General features: G+C 42.7%; 1 protein-coding gene across 1 annotated transcript in view; it reads right to left on the minus strand.

Moving 5' to 3' along the window:
* The window catches only part of LOC142588742 (uncharacterized), a 46173-nt gene extending 26932 nt beyond the window's left edge, over positions 1–19241 (minus strand). The window contains exons 1-3 of the mRNA XM_075700560.1: positions 19082–19241; positions 12064–12200; positions 11905–11987 (exon numbers count right to left, since the gene is read on the minus strand). Of these exons, the coding sequence (XP_075556675.1) occupies positions 11905–11987; positions 12064–12200; positions 19082–19177 (316 nt within the window). The 5' untranslated portion in view covers positions 19178–19241. The remainder of the gene's footprint in view (positions 1–11904; positions 11988–12063; positions 12201–19081) is intronic.
* Between the last annotated feature and the right edge of the window lie 1104 nt (positions 19242–20345).

The raw sequence follows: 20345 nt of genomic DNA on the forward strand, positions 1-20345 counted from the left end.
TGTGTAGCCTTTACGGAATCATTCCTGGTCCTTTGGTTGACAGAAGTCGAAGGTGCTCCTGACTCGACTTGCGATTACCTTAGTAAATACTTCGTAGGTAACGGAGAGTAAGCTGATTGGTCTGTAATTTTTCAAGTCTTTGGCGTCCCCTTTCTTATGGATTAGGATTATGTTAGCATTCTTCCAAGATTCCGGTACGCTCGACGTCATGAGGCATTGCGTATACAGGGTGGCCAGCTTTTCTAGACCAATCTGGCCACCATCCTTCCACAAATCTGCCGTTGCTTGATCCTCCCCAGCTGCCTTCCCCCTTTGCATAGCTCCCAAGGCTTTCTTTACTTCTTCCGGTGTTACTTGTGGGATTTAATATTCCTCTAGATTATGCTCTCTTCCATTATCGTCGTGGGTGCCACTGGTACTGTACAAATCTCTATAGAACACTTCAGCCACTTGAACTATCTCATCCCTATTAGTTATGATATTGCCGGCTTTGCCTGTTAACATATACATCTGATTCTTGCATATTCCTAGTTTCTTCCTCATCGCTTTTAGGATTTCTCCTTTCCTGCGAGCAAGTTCAACTCAATCCATATAATACTTCCTTAGGTCAGCTGCCTTATGCTTTTTGATTAACTTAGAGAGTTCTGCCAGTTCTATTTTGGCTGTAGAGTTAGAGGATTTCATACATTGGCGTTTATTCATGAGATCTTTCGTCTCCTGCGATAGCTTACTGGCATCCTGTATAACGGAGTTACCACCGACTTCTATTGCACACTCCTAATGATGCTCATAAGATTGTCGTTCATTGCTTCAACACTAAGATCCTCTTCCTGGGTTAAAAGCGAATACTTGTTCTGGAGCTTAATCCCGAATTCCTCCATTTTACTTCTTGCCGCTAACTCATTGATCCGCTTCTGATATACCAGATTCTTCGTTTCTTCCTGAATTCTAGGCTAATTCGGGTACTTATTATCCTATTGTCACTGCAGTGCACCTTGCCTAGCACGTCCACATCTTGTATGATGCTAGGGTAGGCGCAGAGTATAAAGTCTATTTCATTTCTAGTCTCGCCATTCGGGCTCCTCCACGTCCACTTTCGGCTATCCCGCTTGCGGAAGAAGGTATTCATTGTTTGCATATTATTCAGTTCTGCAAATTCTGCTAATAACTTTCCCCTGCTATTTCTAGAGCCTATGCCATATTCTCCCACTGACTTGTCACGAGCCTGCTTCTTGCCTACCATGGCATTAAAGTCGCTGATCATTATAGTGTATTTTGTTTTTACTTTACCCATCGCCAATTCCACGTCTTCATAGAAGCATTCGGCTTCCTGGTCATCATGACTGGATGCAGGGGCGTAGACCTGTACAACCTTCAATTTTTACCTGTTATTAAGTTTCCCAACAACAGCTGCCACACTCTCGTTAATGCTATAGTATTCCAGTATGTTGCCAGCTATATCCATATTATTCAGGAATCCGACGCGTAGTTGTCGGCTCTCCGCTAGGCGTCGGCAGCACAGGACGTGCCCACTTTTTAGCACTGTATATCCTTCTTTCGTCCTCCTAACTACACTGAGCCCTATTATATACCATTTACTGCCCTCTAATTCCTCCAATAGCACTGCTAGACTCGCCTCACTAGATGACGTCCTAGCGTTAAACGTTGCCAGGTTCAGATTCCCATGACGGCCTGTCCAGAAGCAGGGTTTCTTGGCACCCTCTGCTGCGTCGCAGGTCTGACCGCCGCCGTGGTCAGTTGCTTCGCAGCTGCTGGGGACAGAGGGTCGGGTTTTGATTCTTGGGTTCATATAGGAGGTTGTGGCGAACTGCACGAGGCTGGCCAATCCTGCTCTGGTGAGGGAGTGCATTACCGGTTCTGGTCACTGGGATGAGGCCACACTCCCGGCCTCTTTATGAAATTTCATTAACACGCGAATTTTGTTTATTCCGGTGGAAAATTGCCCGGCACTGGGATTCGAACCACGGTTCTCTTGCATGCGAGGCGGATGTTCTACCTATACGCCTCCGCTGCACCACGTACCACGTGCGCTGTGCAGTGTACCACGTACGCTGCACCACGTCCTGACTTGCTGCCACGTTCTGACTTCTGAATATTGTTTTCCTAGGCTCATGCGTGACTCTTGATATAAATAATCCATAAAATTCCGAGACGCGGTATAGTGCATTTTGTTTAATGTTTCCGGAAGATACTTGCACATTGGCTAATTTATACTGGCAAGACCATGATTACGTTTGTAGTTTTTTAGCTCCTGAGGTCGCTTCACAGTGCCGGCCTTTAAGATGGCGAGAGACCAAAGTCAAATGCAGACACATGCTGTATGCATGCATGCGGTGACCGGAGAGAACGTGCTTTCATTAATTTTTCCAGTTAAGGTGGGTATTTTTAGTTGTGTGGAGGTGAAACTGGATAAAATACGTAAAGTTTTGCAGCCAACATAAGCGACAACTTTTCGGAGGACACTGCACTTCAGGGACAGGAAAACATAAATGCATCATACCAGAATGCTATTTTGACGGTTTGATTTACCGATCAGGACACTAGGCAACTTGTTCGAAGAGATTAATGAAGTAAAATCTGAAATTCAAGGTTTCAGGTTTGGGTCATACCACTAGAGTGGAATACTCCATTTATTTACAGAAAAACTACAGTAAATGAGACGTGGTGCCATTCAATATTTGCAAGCACAGGAATCATTGCTCCTAGTACACGCCCTCGATGGCGAGTATCTGAATGTGCAAGTCAATACTGCACCCATGACAATAATGAGTGGCACCTGCGTGGAACACACTTAACATACTCGCATTACGGGCATACTCCTGCAGCGTAATTGGTATTTAGTTGGCTTGTCTTGGTAAAGTTTGAAAACTTTTATTTGAAAAAGGAATGATAACACCCACCTCTCTCATCGTTACTGACAGTGATCGTCCTCAATCGTCACGCACTGTCCGTTTTTACCTAACTGTACCTAATATCACCATTGTATCCGTCGAAATTCCATAGCAATGAGCACAAGTGGCACATTTTGATGTGGCTTCTTTATTGACCGAAATGTATTCCACCATTTTTCAAAGAAAATCCATTCTTTTTACTCCCAATACAATCTTTAGGAATTACATCGCACTCCCCTAAAGTAAAGACCGAAAGTTGGCTGCATTACAAGTGGTACCACTTCGCGGCTCGCCGTGCATGGTCATACAAATGAGCTCTGAGAGATAGCACTGACATGGTAGGTTCTCTAATACTTGCCACACTGAAGGGTATTTGGACAAAAGTTCGCAAAGTGTAGTTAAAGCGGCTGAGCTTTCCGTGCGATAATAAGAGTCCGTTTTGAAGAAAAGATTGACACAACTGGAACTACCAGTTCCACGAGGGTGCAATGGAAATGGTATCTGCCATTGTTTTCACTAAAATAAGGGCGTCATTGTGACAGATGCAGAATATAATATTATGAACCACGCTTGCTATGTTTTCATTGCACTTTGTACTGTGGTAGCGCACCTCGCTCTTAAGCAGCTGCATGGCATTTCTCACGTGATCTAAAGTGCTCCAGTTGCTAATGCAGTGAGCGAGGAAGATATTTTGCCTGGCCTCAAGCGAGAGCCTCCGCGTAAGCAGAAATGACCTGTCTAATGCTGTTGAGTTTCTGAGTCTTGGCAGGCTTCCAATAGGCACACTCACATATACTTCATCACAATATTCAGAAGATCAGCCCTAGAAATGCTTGCATATTACTTCAGGGGACTTGGTAAAAGCGTCCGCTGCTGTTAGAACAATGTGTCCCTTTTTTTAAAAAGTATTATCTCCTTTTCGAGGTTATATGCATAGAGCAAAACTTAAAAATGAAACATGGTTCTTTTCTGCAGAACATTATACCATCCATGTCTTTGTCACTGCACAACAAATTAGTGCACATGTGATCAGAAAGTTCCACCCTCTTTTAAAGGGACACTAAAGGTAAATATTAAGTCAAGCTAAATTGATAGATTAGTGCTCGATCATTTCCAGCACGATAATAATCGATAAATTGAGGTAAATACAGGACGTGATTAGAGACTCCGCTGGAACTTTCAAGTACTTGCCCGATGACGAAAGCACTCCTCAGTTAAATTTTGTCACTGTTACTCATGCACTTGTTACAAAAAACACACTGGTATTGTATTATAAGACGAGATAAAATGCTGCTTGTGCAGTTGTATTTTTTTTCTGGAAGAAAAGTACTCATTCAAATTGCCCTTGACATCGACGCGGGTGGTCGAAAGGTTTTGTTTTCGGTCTACTCTGCGCCGACCACGCTTTAGCGTTCCAGTAGTTTTGTTATCGCGTAGTTCTGCGCTGGTTTTGCGGGCTAGCGATACTCGCACATACTGTAAGTAACCTTCGTGTGATGTCGCGGGATGCCCGAATGGTCTACATCACTTGACAAAAAAGCAGCTGCAGTGGCGAATCCACCACTCGGTCTTGGCTCGGTACCACCGTCTGTCCCACACCATTTTACTCAGCGACGGCAGCAATGGTGGGTGATGACGCATGCAACATCACCACTCCTCCGATTGGGTGGCGGGAGACTTGAATTTCGAAAATAGTATTGGGACCCTTCGGATGCAGTTTTCTCGCAAATTAAATCTTTTCTTGGTACGAAAGAAGCGTTGCGTAGTTTCTGGCATGGTATTTATACAGTCCACGCCGACTTACTATTTCCTTTATTTTCCCTTGAAATTCGCAAGCATTTGTATGCCTACCCAACGAGTAGATTGACCGTCTGTAACGTAAAACGAATCCCTATATAGAAATGTAGCAAAAACGAAATAAACTTGAAACAAAAGAACATTGGCTGTTCAGTTTTGAACCGCCGACCCGTCACTAGTAAGCGGATTGTCTTATAGACTGGGACAAACACCCATTCTTTCAGTAGGCGAATTAATTAAACCACATGAATGTGCTGTACCGGTGGTACAAAACAAATGTGATGGCAGACCAGTTTCTATGAAGGCTTTGTTGAGAGATTTGCTGATGGTAGAATCAAAGCCATCTCCAGAACCATATGAAGAGCCGACTTGGAGCACTGATGACGTCAGCGAAATTCCTATTTCGCAACAATTTGTTGCCATACTCGATACGTCACCGATATGTTTCGGCGGTCGCAGGATGCACCTTCGGTTGGGACGTTCCTTAAACGACCGAAATTCATGAATGAATGAATCAGTGAATTGTAGGGTTTTACATGCCACAACCACGATTTGATTATTAGGGACGCCGTAGAAGAAGAGTCCGGGTCCTCTAACGTGGAAGAGTCTGGATACCTCCAACGTTCCCCCAGGGGACGGCACACGGGCGCTTTTGCATTTCGTCCCCATGGAAATGCGGTCAGCTCGGCCGGATTCGATCTCGCGGCCTCGTGATTAGTAGAGCAACACCAAAACCGCCAAGCCATGACAGCGGGTGACCGAAGTGCCACTGAAACCAGAGGGCTCATACCCTTCATATCGCGCAACACAGACAGGTAAAGATTCAATGAGTTGATAGGGATGTTAAGGCATGGTGCGAAATTATGTGGGTCTTATCACCGTTGACAAGGGTTCGAGCGGATGGATAAGGTGCTAAATAGTTACAAGTGCTTACAATAGTTGAAGCAAATCTCTTAAGGTTAATAAGCACCAGTATTGGTTGATAAATGTCGGATCAAGTTCGAAAAGATTGATACGGACTGATAAGAGTTCACAAGCGTCGGATCATGTCTGATAAGGTTGAGAAGGACACACAAAGTCTCATAAGGATCGCATTCATTGTGATAAGGTTGATACCGAATGATGAGGGTTGATAAGGTTTGGGTCGAGTCCGATGGATTTCACAACAATGCATGAGGGTTGATAAGGGTCGTATCTGGCGTGATAAGCTTGGTAACGACCTATAAGTATTGATAAGGGTTTGTACAGATCATATAAATTTTTGCACCATTGATAATGAAACCAGGATGCGTGGAGATGAGCAAGGGGCCCAATGCTTACGCATACTCAGACGACTCCCAGAGGAGTTTCTGCGGGGTTTTTTTTAGTGCTTTTTATACCGGCAAACGTTCGTATTTCATCATAGAACCCAATCCCATGGGACTTCTACTATGCAGTGCTTCAGTTGGCACCTTTTCTGTTACTGTATTAAAAACTATATAATAGTTGGACGCATTACGAAACCTGCCTATGTAGACTTTATCGTAATTAGAATTTGTTATAATCCAGGCAATTTACTCAATTGTCCATAAAATGAATCTTTGTCTCTTATTCCTACTTAGAAAAAACCAGGGTGAAGAAAATCGGTGCGTTCAAACTAAGTAAAAACAAAATGAGCGCTAGTGTTTCGCATTTTTTTCTACGTCCACAAATTTTTTGCTCTGTTTATTCTTAATCATGAACGCGCCGCGGCTGCTTAGTTGCTGTGGTGTTGGGCTGCTAATTACGATGTCAGGGTATCGAATCCCGGCCACAGCGGTCGCAGTTCCATGGGGGCGAATTGCGAAAACACCGGTGTACTTAAATTTAGGTGCACGTTAAAGAAACCGAGGTGGTCACAATTTCCGGAGTCCCCCGTTAATTATGAGTCCATGCCTCATAATGAAATCGTTGTTTTGGCACTGAAAACACTATAATTTTTTTTCTTAAGCATGGGTTCATTTCAAGGCACCCTGCATTGAAACTTGTTACAGCATCTTATTCATACATTTTAATTTACCGGTGCACTGCTGATTTCATTGTGTCTCGCCCTTTTTGTACTTTCAAACTATTTCAGTTATCATAAAATAAATTTGGTACTGTAAGAATAGGCGGATCATATAAATCCTCCCCTTGATAAACGTACTCGAATCTCGATGACTGGGAAATATGCCCTAGCGCTCCCAGAAATTCTTAGTCGTCATCTTTCATCTTTCTTTTCTTTCATCTATACTTGTCACCTTTCAGTTACTGCAGTGGAGGGACGCTTGCTTTTATTGCGTGAAGGAGCTCACAAGCAGCGAATACTTCTTGCCAGACCATTGATCATTATTTTATTTTTTGCATTGTGACCCTGAATCTATTGTTCATTTGTATCGTTATTGCATTACATGCAAACTGCTGTTAGTTTCAATGGTTCAGAAACTGCAAGTTTCGTATTTGTTGTGTTACCTAGCTTTCATGTACAGCAGCAATTTACAGACTCAATTTCTGAAGCAAGCATGAGTATGCACGATTTCTGCCCTAGGTAACACATGGAAGGTTTAGCTGTTTCGTTAGTTTCTACTCATGTTATATAGTATGCGACTTGCGCACAATTCAGGCAATTGCCCATGTCCTTTGTTTCCATAAATAGCCTAAAAATGTATCTTAGTGAGCTTCGCTATTCACAAGATCATATAAATTTATCACTGTAAAAAGGCGGCAGGCCGTTATTATCATCATTATTTTCATCATCTTCGTCGTCGTAGTCATCATTATCATCATCATCCTATTTTATGTCCACTGCAGGATGAACGCCTCTACTGCACCAAGCGATTCCAGCTAGCGCCTGCGAATTTCTTAATTTCTTCACCACTCCTAGCCTTCTCGCGTCCTCAATTGCGCTTCTCTCCTCTCGGCACCCATTCTTTAATCCTAATGGTCCATCGGATATTCAACCAACGCATTACATGACTTGCCTAGCTGCATTTCTTTATCTTACTATCAGTTAGAATGTCGGCTATCCCCTCTTTGCTCTCTGATGCACGCCGCTCTCTTCCTGTCTATCAACGTTGTGCCCAACATTCTTCGTACCATCGCTCTACGTGCGGCCCTTAACTTATTTTCGAGCTTCTTTGAAAGCCTCCAAGTCTATGCACCATATGTCAGCACCAGTATAATGCATTGATTGTACACTTTTCTTTTTAATGATAATTGTGGGCTTCCATTCAGGATCTGACATTTCTGCCGAATGCACTCCAATCCATTTTTATTCTTCTGCAAATTTCCTTCTTAGGATCAGGGTCCGCTGTGACTAATTGACCTACGTAGACGTTATCCCTGGCAGACCCTAGAGGCTGACTAGCGATCCGGAACTCTTCTTCGCTTGCGCGACTATTGATAATTATCATGTTTTATGCATACTAATCTTCAGTCCCACTCTTATATTCTGTCCGTTAAGGCCGTAAATAATTTCTTGTAACTCGTCCCCAGTGTTTCTGAACAGGACAATGGCATCTGCAAATCTAAATTTGCTGAGGTATTAGCCATTGAACCTTACTCCTAAGCCATCCCAGTTTATTAGCCTGAATACTTCTTACAAGAACGTAGTGAATAGCATAGGAGAGATTGTCTCTTGCCTGACCCCTTTCTTTATAGGTATTTTCCTACTTTTCTTGTGGAGAATTAAGGTAGCTGTGGAGTCTCTATAAATACTTTCGAAGATATTTATGTAAGCATCCTGTACTCCTTGTTTAAGTAATAGCTCTATGACTGCTGGTGTCTCGGCTTAATCAAATGCCTTTCCATAATGTATGCCAGCCATATACTGAGGCTGGCTTTACTCTGCGGATTTCTCGATTACCTGATTGATGACACGGATGTGATCCATTGTAGAGTATCCCTTCCTGAAACCGGCCTGCTGCATTGGTTGCCTGAAGTCCAGCACTGCTCCATTTCTAGTGGAGATTATCTTGGTGAACATTTTATATAATACTTGAAGTAAGCTAATGGGCCTGTATTTTTTTAATTCTTAAACGTCTCCCTTTTTGTGAATTAGTATAATGTTGCCATTCCTCCAGTTCTCTCGAATCTTTGAATGCGATAAAAAGTTCGTATACAGGGCCGCTTGTTTTTCAAGCACTATGTCTCCGCCATCTTTTATTAAATATACTGGTAGTACATCGACTGCCACTTTTCCTCGTTTCATATCCTGCAAGCCCCTTATAACTTCATCACTTCTTATAGAAGGAGCCTCTGTAACCTGTTCATTACTACTTTGAATGGAGGTATTGTGGTTGCTTTGGGTACTATAAAGATCAGTATAGAATTATTACGCTGGTTTTACTATAAGCTCGATATTACTGGTGATATTACCCAGTCTATCTTTCAGTGCATAAGCCTTGGTTTGTCCGATGCCTAGCTTCCTTCTCACTGTTTTCAGGCTGCGTCTATCTTTTACTGCTTCCTCAGTCTTTCTTACGGTATTATTTAGAATATTCCTTATTTTCTCCTTGTTGATTGGTTTTGATAGTTTCGCGCATTATATGTTATATTTTGAGTTGGACATCTCATTCTTTTTCATTTTTTTATTCGATCCTTTGTTACTTGGGAGAGCTTACCTACTGTTTGCCTTGGTGCCTTACCTCCCACTTCAATTGCTGCTTCCGAAGCAAGCTTAGACACGGTTTCGTTCATTGCCTGTATGTCATCTTCATCTCTCTTTTCTAAGGCTGCATATTTGCAAATGCCAACCCGTACTCTTCTGCTTTTACCCTTAGTTCGTCCAGGTTGTCCTGTTTCTTCTTCACCAATTTTCCATTTCTCTCTTCAAATTGGGGTGAATCTTAGCCCTCTATATTATGTGATCACTGCACTTTACCCTATCTAACACTTCTACATCCTGCACTAGGCTGGGATTTGCAGAAAGTATGAAATAAATTTCATTTCTTTTTTCACAATTAGGGCTTTTCCAGCTCACTTTTTGTTCCAACGCTTCCTAAAGAAGGTGTTCAATATTCGCAGCTTATTCCCTTTAGGGAATTCTAACATCTCTCCTCGCGTGTTCCTAGAATCTACGCCATTGTAGGCAATTGCTTGTTCACCTGGCTACTTTTTCCCCACTTTTCCATTGAAATCATCCATGACTGCAGTATACCGAGTCTGGACTTTTCGCATCGCTAATTGAACATCTTCATAAATCTACCTTCTTCTGCATTCTGACTGGAGGCTGCAGCCTTGGTTTGTACTGCCTTTATTCCATACCACCTGTTAGGCTTTATTACGACTGCGGCTCCCATCTCAATAATTCTGTAGAATTCGTGAATGTTGTCTGCTATGTCCTTATGGATTAGGAATCCTACTTCGAACTGCTTCTTATTGGGTAGTCCTCTATAGCAGAGGACGTGGTCATTTGTCACCACTGTATAAGCCTCACCAGGTCTTGTAATCTCACTAAGGCCAATGATATCGCAAACAATGGCTGATAGTTCCTCAAAGAGTACTTCCCACTAGGCTAAGCAGCTGCTGGGTACTGAGGGTCATTGGGTAATTGAGTTATTTGGGAGGGAGTGGCCGAATAATGCCCCACGGAGGCCAGTTCCAGTTCTGGTGAGCGAGTGTCTTGTCGAAGCTTAGTGGGTCTTCCTAAGTATAGACCCACTTCCTCCCGGCGTTTTTACCTGCATCAGGTGCCACTCCAAGCTTGGAGATTTAGTGTACTGGGGAGGTGATTTGGAGTTTCCTTCCTACGGGAAAATAAAGATAGAAAACAAACATAAACGCGAGGATTCACACATTACTGTGGCCACTGAGCAACCAAGCTAGCTCAGTCAGATAACGCTCCTGGCAGTCAGGCCACCTTATGTCGGAGAATTCCAGCCCAGAGTATCCTACGTACCTGAAAACATGCTTGTATTATCCGCACTATTCCAAGAGGTGCCACAGCATAGTATTTCTCAGTGGTTCTAACATCGTAGTTTCGGAGTCTTCCATACGCCTGCGGCCTTGAACGCGGCTAGATACACGACATATTGTCGGCGAATTTGAACAGCACTTAAAAGTAGTGTGGAATAATAAAGAAAATTAGAAAAAGAAGAAAAAAATGTTTCAACGCTTACAGGGAATTGACTAGTCGCGTATGGATGGAGGTACAAACAACCAGCTCACGGTCTCGTCTCCCTGCCTCGTCAGGCATCGGATAAATGTTTCCGAACAAGACGGAACTGATACTGAAGCACTGCCCAAGGCTGATGCGTCGGATGTGAGAAGGGTGCACTGGAAGAGACCTCCGCTCAAAGAGCAAATGCTCAGAGTGGTGAGACGGGCCGCCAAAACAATATGGTTCTGAACCGTGCGTAAAATGGCCGACATTCGAAGGGGCCTTGCTATATACGCTTTGAAAGCACTTATATGATGATTCCTTGGGGCTAGAGCGTATGCGAGTGGAATAAGTTAAACATTGTTTGCACACTTCACGCGGGAAAGATATTGACGTCCTATTTGCTGCCGAATTTGCAATACTTGCACTTTAACAGTTGCGAATACGTACTCGTAATCTACGGGAATGCAAGCGTGAACCCGCGAAAGAAATATAAGTACAGATGTGGAAGAAATAAATGGCCGCAAACTGCGACCTTCCTTACTTGATGAAAATGTTTATGCGAAATTTGCAACTGTTGTCGTTAAGTTTTTTGTTTTTCTCTATAGTTTGCGTTATACTGCAAACGTTCTCATCACTTTCCTCTTGTGATTTTGCTTGACAGTTTCTTCGGGGGGGGGGGGGGGGGTTTGTCTCACTAGAATGTCAGCGTAGAGTCAGCCTGAGTCAATTTCGTACATCTCAAATGCCTGAAAACACGCTTGAATTCTCCGCTGTATCCGGATTTCACTGATCATGGCAAGTGGAACGGCACTGTATTCCTCAATGATTTCGGAGTGTCCCTTGCGTATGCGGCCATCTACGCGGCTAGATACACGTTATATTTTCGGCATTAAAACCTAGTCACAAAATAAATTCACACCAAAAGCTAAAGCTCTATTGTGGCAGTCCAACAAATATTTTTTTTTACAATCTTTAACTGGCCAGGAAGATATTCAAAATGGCTTGATTGCTTACTACAAAATGGTATGGTCGGCAAAACAATGACAGCTGCAATATTTCTTTGATAAAACTTATTTGATTGAAAAGAGAACTCACAATCAGTGATAAACAATATATTCCAGGGGTGACCACTCTCCTCGTAATTCTCATAAAAATGTCCCCGGCGAACAACGGAGCGCCTGTTCCAAATAGAAACAACAAATTGTTAGTTTTGATGTTGTCCCGACAGCGTTGAACAATAGGGTGTGGCCTTACACGTGGGGGTCCTCATAAACCGACTGATTGAAATCAATCTTGTTAGAAGTAATATTCAGGCAGACGTCCATTTTGCAAGTGTACGGAAGAGGCAAGGTAGAATTGAAGGTCCACACCTTTTCTTTCATTTTGAAAAACTGAAAAAAGGAAGTTTTCCATTAGGAACTGATCACAGACACATTTCTTTACGCACTGACATCGTAATAATTAATGGATCCGCAGGTAAACTATAGTTATACGCAACATATATGTAACCTTCGGCAGGTTTAAGTATTTGAAATATTACCGTGTGGCAGAATTGAAAGTTTATCTACCTGATGAGTACAATCATTATCGATAGCATGGTCTTATAGAAATCTACTAAGTGCAACAGCCGCGCACATAAATACGCAATGCAGTAGAACCCGCCAATCACTGTCTGTAAAATAGTCCAAGTTTGATGGGTCGTTGACAGGCCTTGCCACTTTTCTCGACAGCTGTCGCGCCGACCAAAACGAGCCCACCACCCACCGTCGGCGGACGCTCGCGGTGACAGCTGGCTGTGGATAGAGGTTTTTGATTAAAAAGTTTACAATCACTCAGCACAGTCGAATTGTGCATCCCTGTATACGCAGAATCAACAGTGTTTATTATTTGGAACATAATCGAAGGTCTATATGGATCGCGGTTTACCATCGTCTAACAAGAAAACATGGCCAGCGTGATCCCGTGCATTTCCTTAGGTCAAGTTTTCCGAGAAGTCACCGAAGTAGCATGTTTGCAGAAGTGTTGGAATGCTCACGATAGTGTGTATGTCGTTTCTCACTTGGAAATTGATTTATTTTCTTCAAAATTCAGAGCTGTATTTTCTAAATTCATGGCTGATATTATACAAGTCCTTCCAGTTGCAACGACTGCGAATGTTTGGATACCAAGAAGTCTGAAGTTGGTTGCTCATTATTTGTGGTGTAGGAACTATCGTGTTAATGTATTTTATGCCCTGTTTTCACTGCAGACGACAGGAATACCTGAGCGCTTCTACCAGTGTTCGGAAAGGACTTAGAGATCCATGTTGTACTCACGTTTAATAACGGTTCCCGGTATTTGTGATTACCTTTGGAAAAATATCCTCACAATATGGAATATACTGAAATGTACTTATTGTACGATCCTAACAACATGGGCAAAGCCGCTTCGACAAATTCCTGCTGAGCATTCCCACTCACTACTAAGACAAATGGCTGTTTGTGAGGATTCTCTGATTAGAATAACATATAACGTGCACCATGAATATTAAAAAAGCACTAAAAAGGTAATTTTTTGCGAAAATATCGTGCTTACCCAAAGCGAGTTTTTAAACTGAGAACATTTTTTATGGCGTTTTAGGAATAAGAGCTATATTAACCCCCGAAATAGGTTTTTTCAATTTGATATATATCTCTCTTCTACTAACATCCTATTAGTGATTAAATTTAAAACATGTAAACAATAGCAACACTGAGAATGATGCATAAAGTACTTTAGTATTACGAAACTGGTCTTTATCAACCTGTAATATTCGACCATTGGTGCAAAGATTGCTAGGTCTGTCGCCCACATTATTGGTCCTCTCATTGGGATAGTGAAACCCAGTACAAAACTAGCCTTCACAGTCAGTAATTTTGCTGCGCTTGGCGTAAAATATACCTATATATCACTATCAGCCACTTGAACCAATGATTTAAAAAAAAAAAGAAGTCGTTAGCCGTAACTGAATGAAACCAATGGCATATGCTCTGTCGTCATGTGGCGCTACTTGGAGTATCTTTTATACTGCGCTTAATTAGTTAATTAAGTAAGACCAATTATGCAAACTGTTAATTATACACTTTATGGACAAGCTCTTTTCGTTGCGTTGCAGAAGGGGTTTAAAAACTACCAATACAATTTTGGGGCAAAGTGCATGCTGCCTGATGATTTATGGTTTTTGGCGTTTTACGAATGTCTGGGAAATATTAAACAAAAACAGGTGGCTGCGCTCATGCACTGTCCTATTGCAGCGCTGTCAACCGTGCGTCCAGCCCACCGTGGTCAAGCTTATCGCTTATTAGGGACGACTGCGCTTATTTTCCGTGTGCCACCGACAAAGGTACTGACGCATTGTGAAGCCGATGTTTAGAGCTGTGGCCGCTCGCTTCGGCGCGGTACACGCGTACGGTTCTTTCCCACAAAGTGCGGTTGAGAGCGCTGCAATACACTATCGCATGAGTTCAGTCACATGGTTTCATTTAACATTTCGCCGTCTTTCTTTCAATGCCGAAAAAATCACTCATCAAATAATTCCCTCATCGTCATTACATCTAGACTGCGTCGTCGTCATGACCCGACGGGCACGGGCTATATTTGCAAACGAGTGTCATGGTTAATTAGAACATCGGAGTATGGGCATATAGCCAAAGCAACGAAAATGTCAAATTACCACTACGCATGTTCAAACGTGCTCCAGTAATGCGATCTGTCACTACATTGCTCGAACGTTATTAGCATTACCACTGACAGTCTCGTGAGGTGAGTTCTGCCATAATTTTTTTTTGCGCCTTGCTATAAAGTTATTGTGAAAAATACGCAAACGGTGAATTTAATGCACGTCCGATCGCATTGCATGCTCAACAGCAACGAATCATACTTAGTGGCTTATTTGGCGTCTGGAAAAGGCGAGAAGCCGTATGTGCATGAACTATCGCGTACAGGAATCAGCTGCGTGGGTGCAAGCTAGAGCAATCAGCATGCCTCAGGACTGCAAGATCTAATGGTGTATGACTGTTTATAACAGAAGATAACAGTCGCACTAGCCACTTAACGCCTTCATGCTGTTGTCTGATCAGCCATTTATGTGCAATTGGTGTTTGAAGCTTTCTTGCAGTGCACAGTTGTTGCACACGCGGGATTTGAAGGCGCATTATGATTTCATAGTTCATTTTCTTGCATATTGAGCCACCAACCTTGAAAAGCATAAAAACTAATGAACGTTATTTTTTTATGGGGGGGGGGGGCTGTAGCTATTGAATGTGACATTTTAAATGCAAAGTAAAATTTTGCAGACGGCAAATTATCCATAAGCCATATACCAATATTTTGCCATACTGATAAATAAATTTCCAAAAATTTACTAGTGACATAGCGACTTTGGCTGTATTCAGGTATTAAGTAGCCAGATTTTTATTGTATAACATAATTATTCCTGGGACGCACTCTCATTGAACATGTATCGGATGAATGTGCATTGTTAAGAGCGGCTTTAACCTTCACACCAAACCTCATCATATATTGTCTTATATAGAGGCGCCTAGTAGCAAGCACCCGTACAGTACCGGACGAACTGCTTTATTTAAATAATAGATTGCGATATTTTGCTATTATATGTTAAATAGAAGTGTACATTTTTAAAGAACTTGCATCATGCAAATTTAAAAGCGGACATAGGCGAGAACGAAGAGAGCGCTCTCGTCTTTATGCGCTTTCAGTTTCAACATCCAAGTAAACAACTTGCCCAGTCGCCCATTCTGTTAAAAAATTTCAACAGCTCCTGTGTGTCCGAACAAAACTCGAAGAAATGTGTGATCAATGTGCGTCAATTTCCATGCTACATCAGAATAATACACACAGGTGAACGTCTGTTCTGATTAAAGACACCAAAAAGATGGATATTCTAACAGGACACTTTACAGGTCACGCATAACGGTCAGACCACATTTCAATGAGCTCTGGCGAGAATACTCTTGGTAATAAGAAAATTACTAGAGCTAATAAGGAACGCTCAACATCTTAACGAGGTATCACCTCAGAAAGAAGGAAAACGTAGATCTATTCGAATGAGTGTTCTTATCACTTTGAAGATGCGTTGCTTTAAAAGAAAAAAAAGATATACACAAGTGTGTGCAAAATGTTTGTAGATGCTGTTTTGGTATAAATCCGTACACAATACAAGAAAACCACAAACAGACATATTAAACTTATAAAAGCGCAGCATGGCTATGGCCCCAGGGCATCAATAACATGAAACGGTAGCTAGGTGTTTACAATTTTTAATATTACGATGCTCTAACAAGGCAAATTTCTGCAGCAACTAAGAGCCGACAACCAAAATGCAGCAATACCTCACGCGAACACCACTAAAATATGCATAATACCATCTCATTACAAGCGCACGTCTACAGGTCTTGTCGTAGCGTTCACTTAAAACCTCACAATTTGTCGCAAGATCCCGTGTCTTCTAGGCAACGCGTCAATGCCTTTATAGGGGCTCGCGCTATTCACCATGTAGGCCATTGCCAAATATTTTGTATTTCGCTGAATGGGCGCTGTCCTGTTGGTATAGTGTGCATAAAAGTGTTGCTGTTTGCTGCTTAAAACGACGGAAGCCGCCAAGAAGATGCGGGATTGTTTTGCTGCACCCTCAAGAGTCACACGTTTGGCTGATGGCCGGTTGCGAAAATAGGGGAGTGCCCATGTGAAGAAGCTACTTGATGTCGCACACGGTCGAAAAGGGTGCAGTGACGCTGCGAACGACAAGATGGCGGCCGATGCTGTAAATAGGAATGTAAGGTGTCAAGGCGTGTTTTTGTAAAATCAAATGAATTTTACTTATTGGCTGTCAGCTGCTATTCAAGGAGGCGATGTGTTTTGCTGTGCCTGCTCTCGAAAGCGCAATGACTGACAGCCTGCGCCGTCTGGGGCAGATGTGGCGGCTGCGTCTTCTTGGACATTTACACGAATGCTGCAGTTACGCGAGAAATATTGGAAATGTTGTCTCATGCACTTTGTCAACTGTGCAGTGGTGGACATGCCTGCACTCTCCGAGGAGCGGCTTATTGGGCCCGTGACTCAGTGTACAGAATAAAAAGTGGTGAGCTCACTTAGAGTTCAGAAGGTTTAACATATAGGTGAGGTGGCTCCTCATGTTTCAAAGTAAGCCGCATGGATGACTCTAGGTCAGTAGCAGTCACTGATGTTACATGGAATTTTTCGAGCTCTGTGTTGCAGGTCTTGCTGGAATCACCACCGAGGCAACCAAACTTGTAGGCGTGAGTGAGCCATTGGTGTAAATGTGTAGGTGGTCATTACATGCTTCTTGTAAAAGCGATAATATAGGCGGTTTAAGATCATCTCACACTTTAGCTTTCTTGCTGATAACTGGAATGGTGAGTTGTCCTTCCGGTCAGTGCAAGCACCACATTTGCGAGCTTGGTTGCCCTGCATGCTTGCAGTTTGATGGCAGTAAGGTCAACTGGTAGCAAACTATACGACTGAAACTTGCGTGTGACCTGTCAGCAGGCAAAGAAAAGAGATGGTAACGAAGAAGAAGGGGAGGGGGGGTACGTTCCAAGTATATGCCCTGAGATCTCCGTGGCTACGTACCTCTCGCGCATGCATCTCGCGATACGCACTTCGGGAAACTCAGGCACGTCTTCAGGGCTTCAGTTTGTATTGCCGGAAATGCACGCAGGTTTGCTTTGTTTTAGTGGAACAGTAGACAGAAGCTTTATCTTCCAAAACCGAAGAACTGAGCAATATGAAGGTGCAGTATTGACTCAAACAATGTACCTCATGACTTTCGGCCAAAATATTTGAAGATGTGTGCTATTGTAGTCAAAACGCTCTTCAAATATGAATCTTGCGAGGTTCTTACAGGTAGTGGTCAACAGAAACTCATAAAAAACGGAGTTTCAGTTCCTTTGCAATTCGTTGCCCATGTTCAGTTGTATATAGCCTCATTTCCTTGCGTGTGAGTGCAACCCCGCACGATTTGTGTAAATAAAGCACTAAAGTCGACTCTTGCAAGTACAACGATGTTACTGTTCCTGCTTTTCGTAGCACTGCGGGTACCTGCAGTCGTGTCACGGCAGATGGTCACATACAAATGTTATCAGCATTATTCCATTCTTCGATTGTCTTGAAGAAAAAGTGGACTAGGCTAACAAGCACTAGGTTGCATATTGTTGGGCGAAACACTACGCCTTGCTGCGCTGCACGGCACGTTTGGCGTGAGCTTTGGTGGTAACTTCAGTCATCGCGAAGAAATGCGTGAAGTAATTTTATAGCTCCTGAAAACTTGAGCCTTCCACATCATTTTCTTTCAAGCAGGCGCGTTTCTGCCAAGGAAGAGTGGCACTGTGCGGGGTTTCAGCAGTTTTTGATAATGAGCAAATATCACAAAATGGGTAACATTATCTACGCATGGGCGCCCATGCAGGAAGCCCACCAGAGCATCGGGATGTATGCTGTCATATGACAGGCCGAATTCATGGCTTGTGAACCCTATTTCCTTTATCATTCTGATGCAAGTGACCGGAGAAATGCGGCCGGACTTCGACAAATCTAGCTCGAATTCAGAAGTCGTAAGAAGCGGAACCATGTCACTGCATTTCAGCTGAGGTGGAACAAACTATCACACATGGGCTCGTACTGGTTTAGCAGCCCTTGTCGCATCTTTTCTTCAAAACTGCCGACCACCACACGGGTAAAATTGTCAGGCCTATGTGAACAACAATGCCTGCAAGTTGCCATCGGCGCTTTAAGCTGTTCCACAGAAAACTTGGTGTCACTATTGGTGCTCCCCGATAGAGGAATGACCCCTGGTTTGAGTGCGTGGGGCGGAGGGGGGGCGCTGAAAGACAATATTGAGCGAGATATTTAATATGAAAAGGCTGCTCAGTGATATGCGTTTTGACCCACGGTTCTCCATATTTTGTACGCGCTCTAAAATATTGGTACCACGCACAAAACTCTTTTCCTTTTTGAGATCGCACTGAATTAATGTCCCACTAAATTTTCCTTTGTACCCGTATTGCCCCTTTTAACCTTGTATGGACAGGAGGTAAAAAGCAATTTTAACATTGTTTGGTGAAAACCATAGTTAGAAGGCAGCTAGTTTTAGTGCAAACCGAATGCTACAGCTTGCGCTTTCCAGTTAACTGTGAGGTGAAGCACAGTAAAATGTCTAGCGTCAAATTTTAATTTTTATAAATAAGTTTGAAGTAGATATCTCGAACGATCTTACCTCACGCATGTCTTGTGGTTTTGCTTCACGGGCAACTGCCCATTTCATTGACCCTAAAATCGTCAAAATAAGTACGTCTCTCACACGACGTCGCATACTGAGTGTACAATATCAAAATGGTGTAGTAAGTTCGAGATGCTGCAGAATTTATCGTGTCTCCTCGTCGTTGGCACAGGGATATATGGCTTCGAACTGCTAGAGATAGATCTTTCGCTTTTATAAAGCTATATATTGTCAGCAGACGCTGACCTCTCGGAGGCATTTTATTGTATACTACGTTCGCACGAGCATTTAAATATTAAAGTTAATAGGTGAAAACGAATCGCCCTGATATTCACACGACTAATAAACGTAAAAGTATGAGTGGCATTTTTCAGCTCTTTATCGAGGTACAGTACGATGTCCTATGTACGCACCTAGTCACTCTAGTGAAAAAGATTTTTTCTTAGTTTGGCGGAGCAGTTTTGAATAAAATTAGCATGCTATTCGCCTTCCAACAAGAGTAACTTCGCTATTAGTAATACCATCAAAATTGACATTGCGTTAGGCACATTTAACAAATATACTTCACCAAAACTGACAGTTTATAATACTCGCGATGAACTTGTCGGGTATCAATTTTTCTGAACAATAGTGCCTTATATACAGTGCGGTTTCTGACAATGCATATTTTATTATGAATATGCTATAAGCGCTGCTAACCCGGCGTTTTTTTCATACGAATTCCTAGGCGAGGCGGCCATATTCTGCTGCTAATAACGTGAGCTTCAGAAGAATAATTTGATAAAATTATTTACTTTTTATTACTGCCTACCGGCAGTTGTTTAAATGGCCTATTTGAAAGCAGTCACACTTTAACTCACACTCATTGATTTTATCTTCAATTTCGCACTTAATTCGAGATATTCATCGTCAAAAATCAACGGGAAATGAAGCCATTATCGAAACAGGAGCGCTGAAAGGGCGGCTATGCTATCCTATCAGACCGGAAAGCCCCGTGTCACGTGCAATAAAGCTCACAACTGAACGTCTCGGCTAGTACGCATCTACTTATACGAAGGCTTTACCTGGCAAGAATATGTCACTTTGTGCTGGGTCAGTATTTGCCGCGGCATGCTATTATTAAAACTTCTACCCACACTTGTTCATAGAGCGTTGCCGTCGGACACGCACAAGGACCCACTGAGTTACAATATCGCCTCTATTGAGATTTGGAAGTTCGTGATGACTATCTGGAATTAGGTGCTCTTTTCATAATTTCTGA

The sequence above is a fragment of the Dermacentor variabilis genome, chromosome 7 (genome assembly GCF_050947875.1).
Source record: "Dermacentor variabilis isolate Ectoservices chromosome 7, ASM5094787v1, whole genome shotgun sequence".
Lineage (NCBI taxonomy): Eukaryota > Metazoa > Arthropoda > Arachnida > Ixodida > Ixodidae > Dermacentor > Dermacentor variabilis.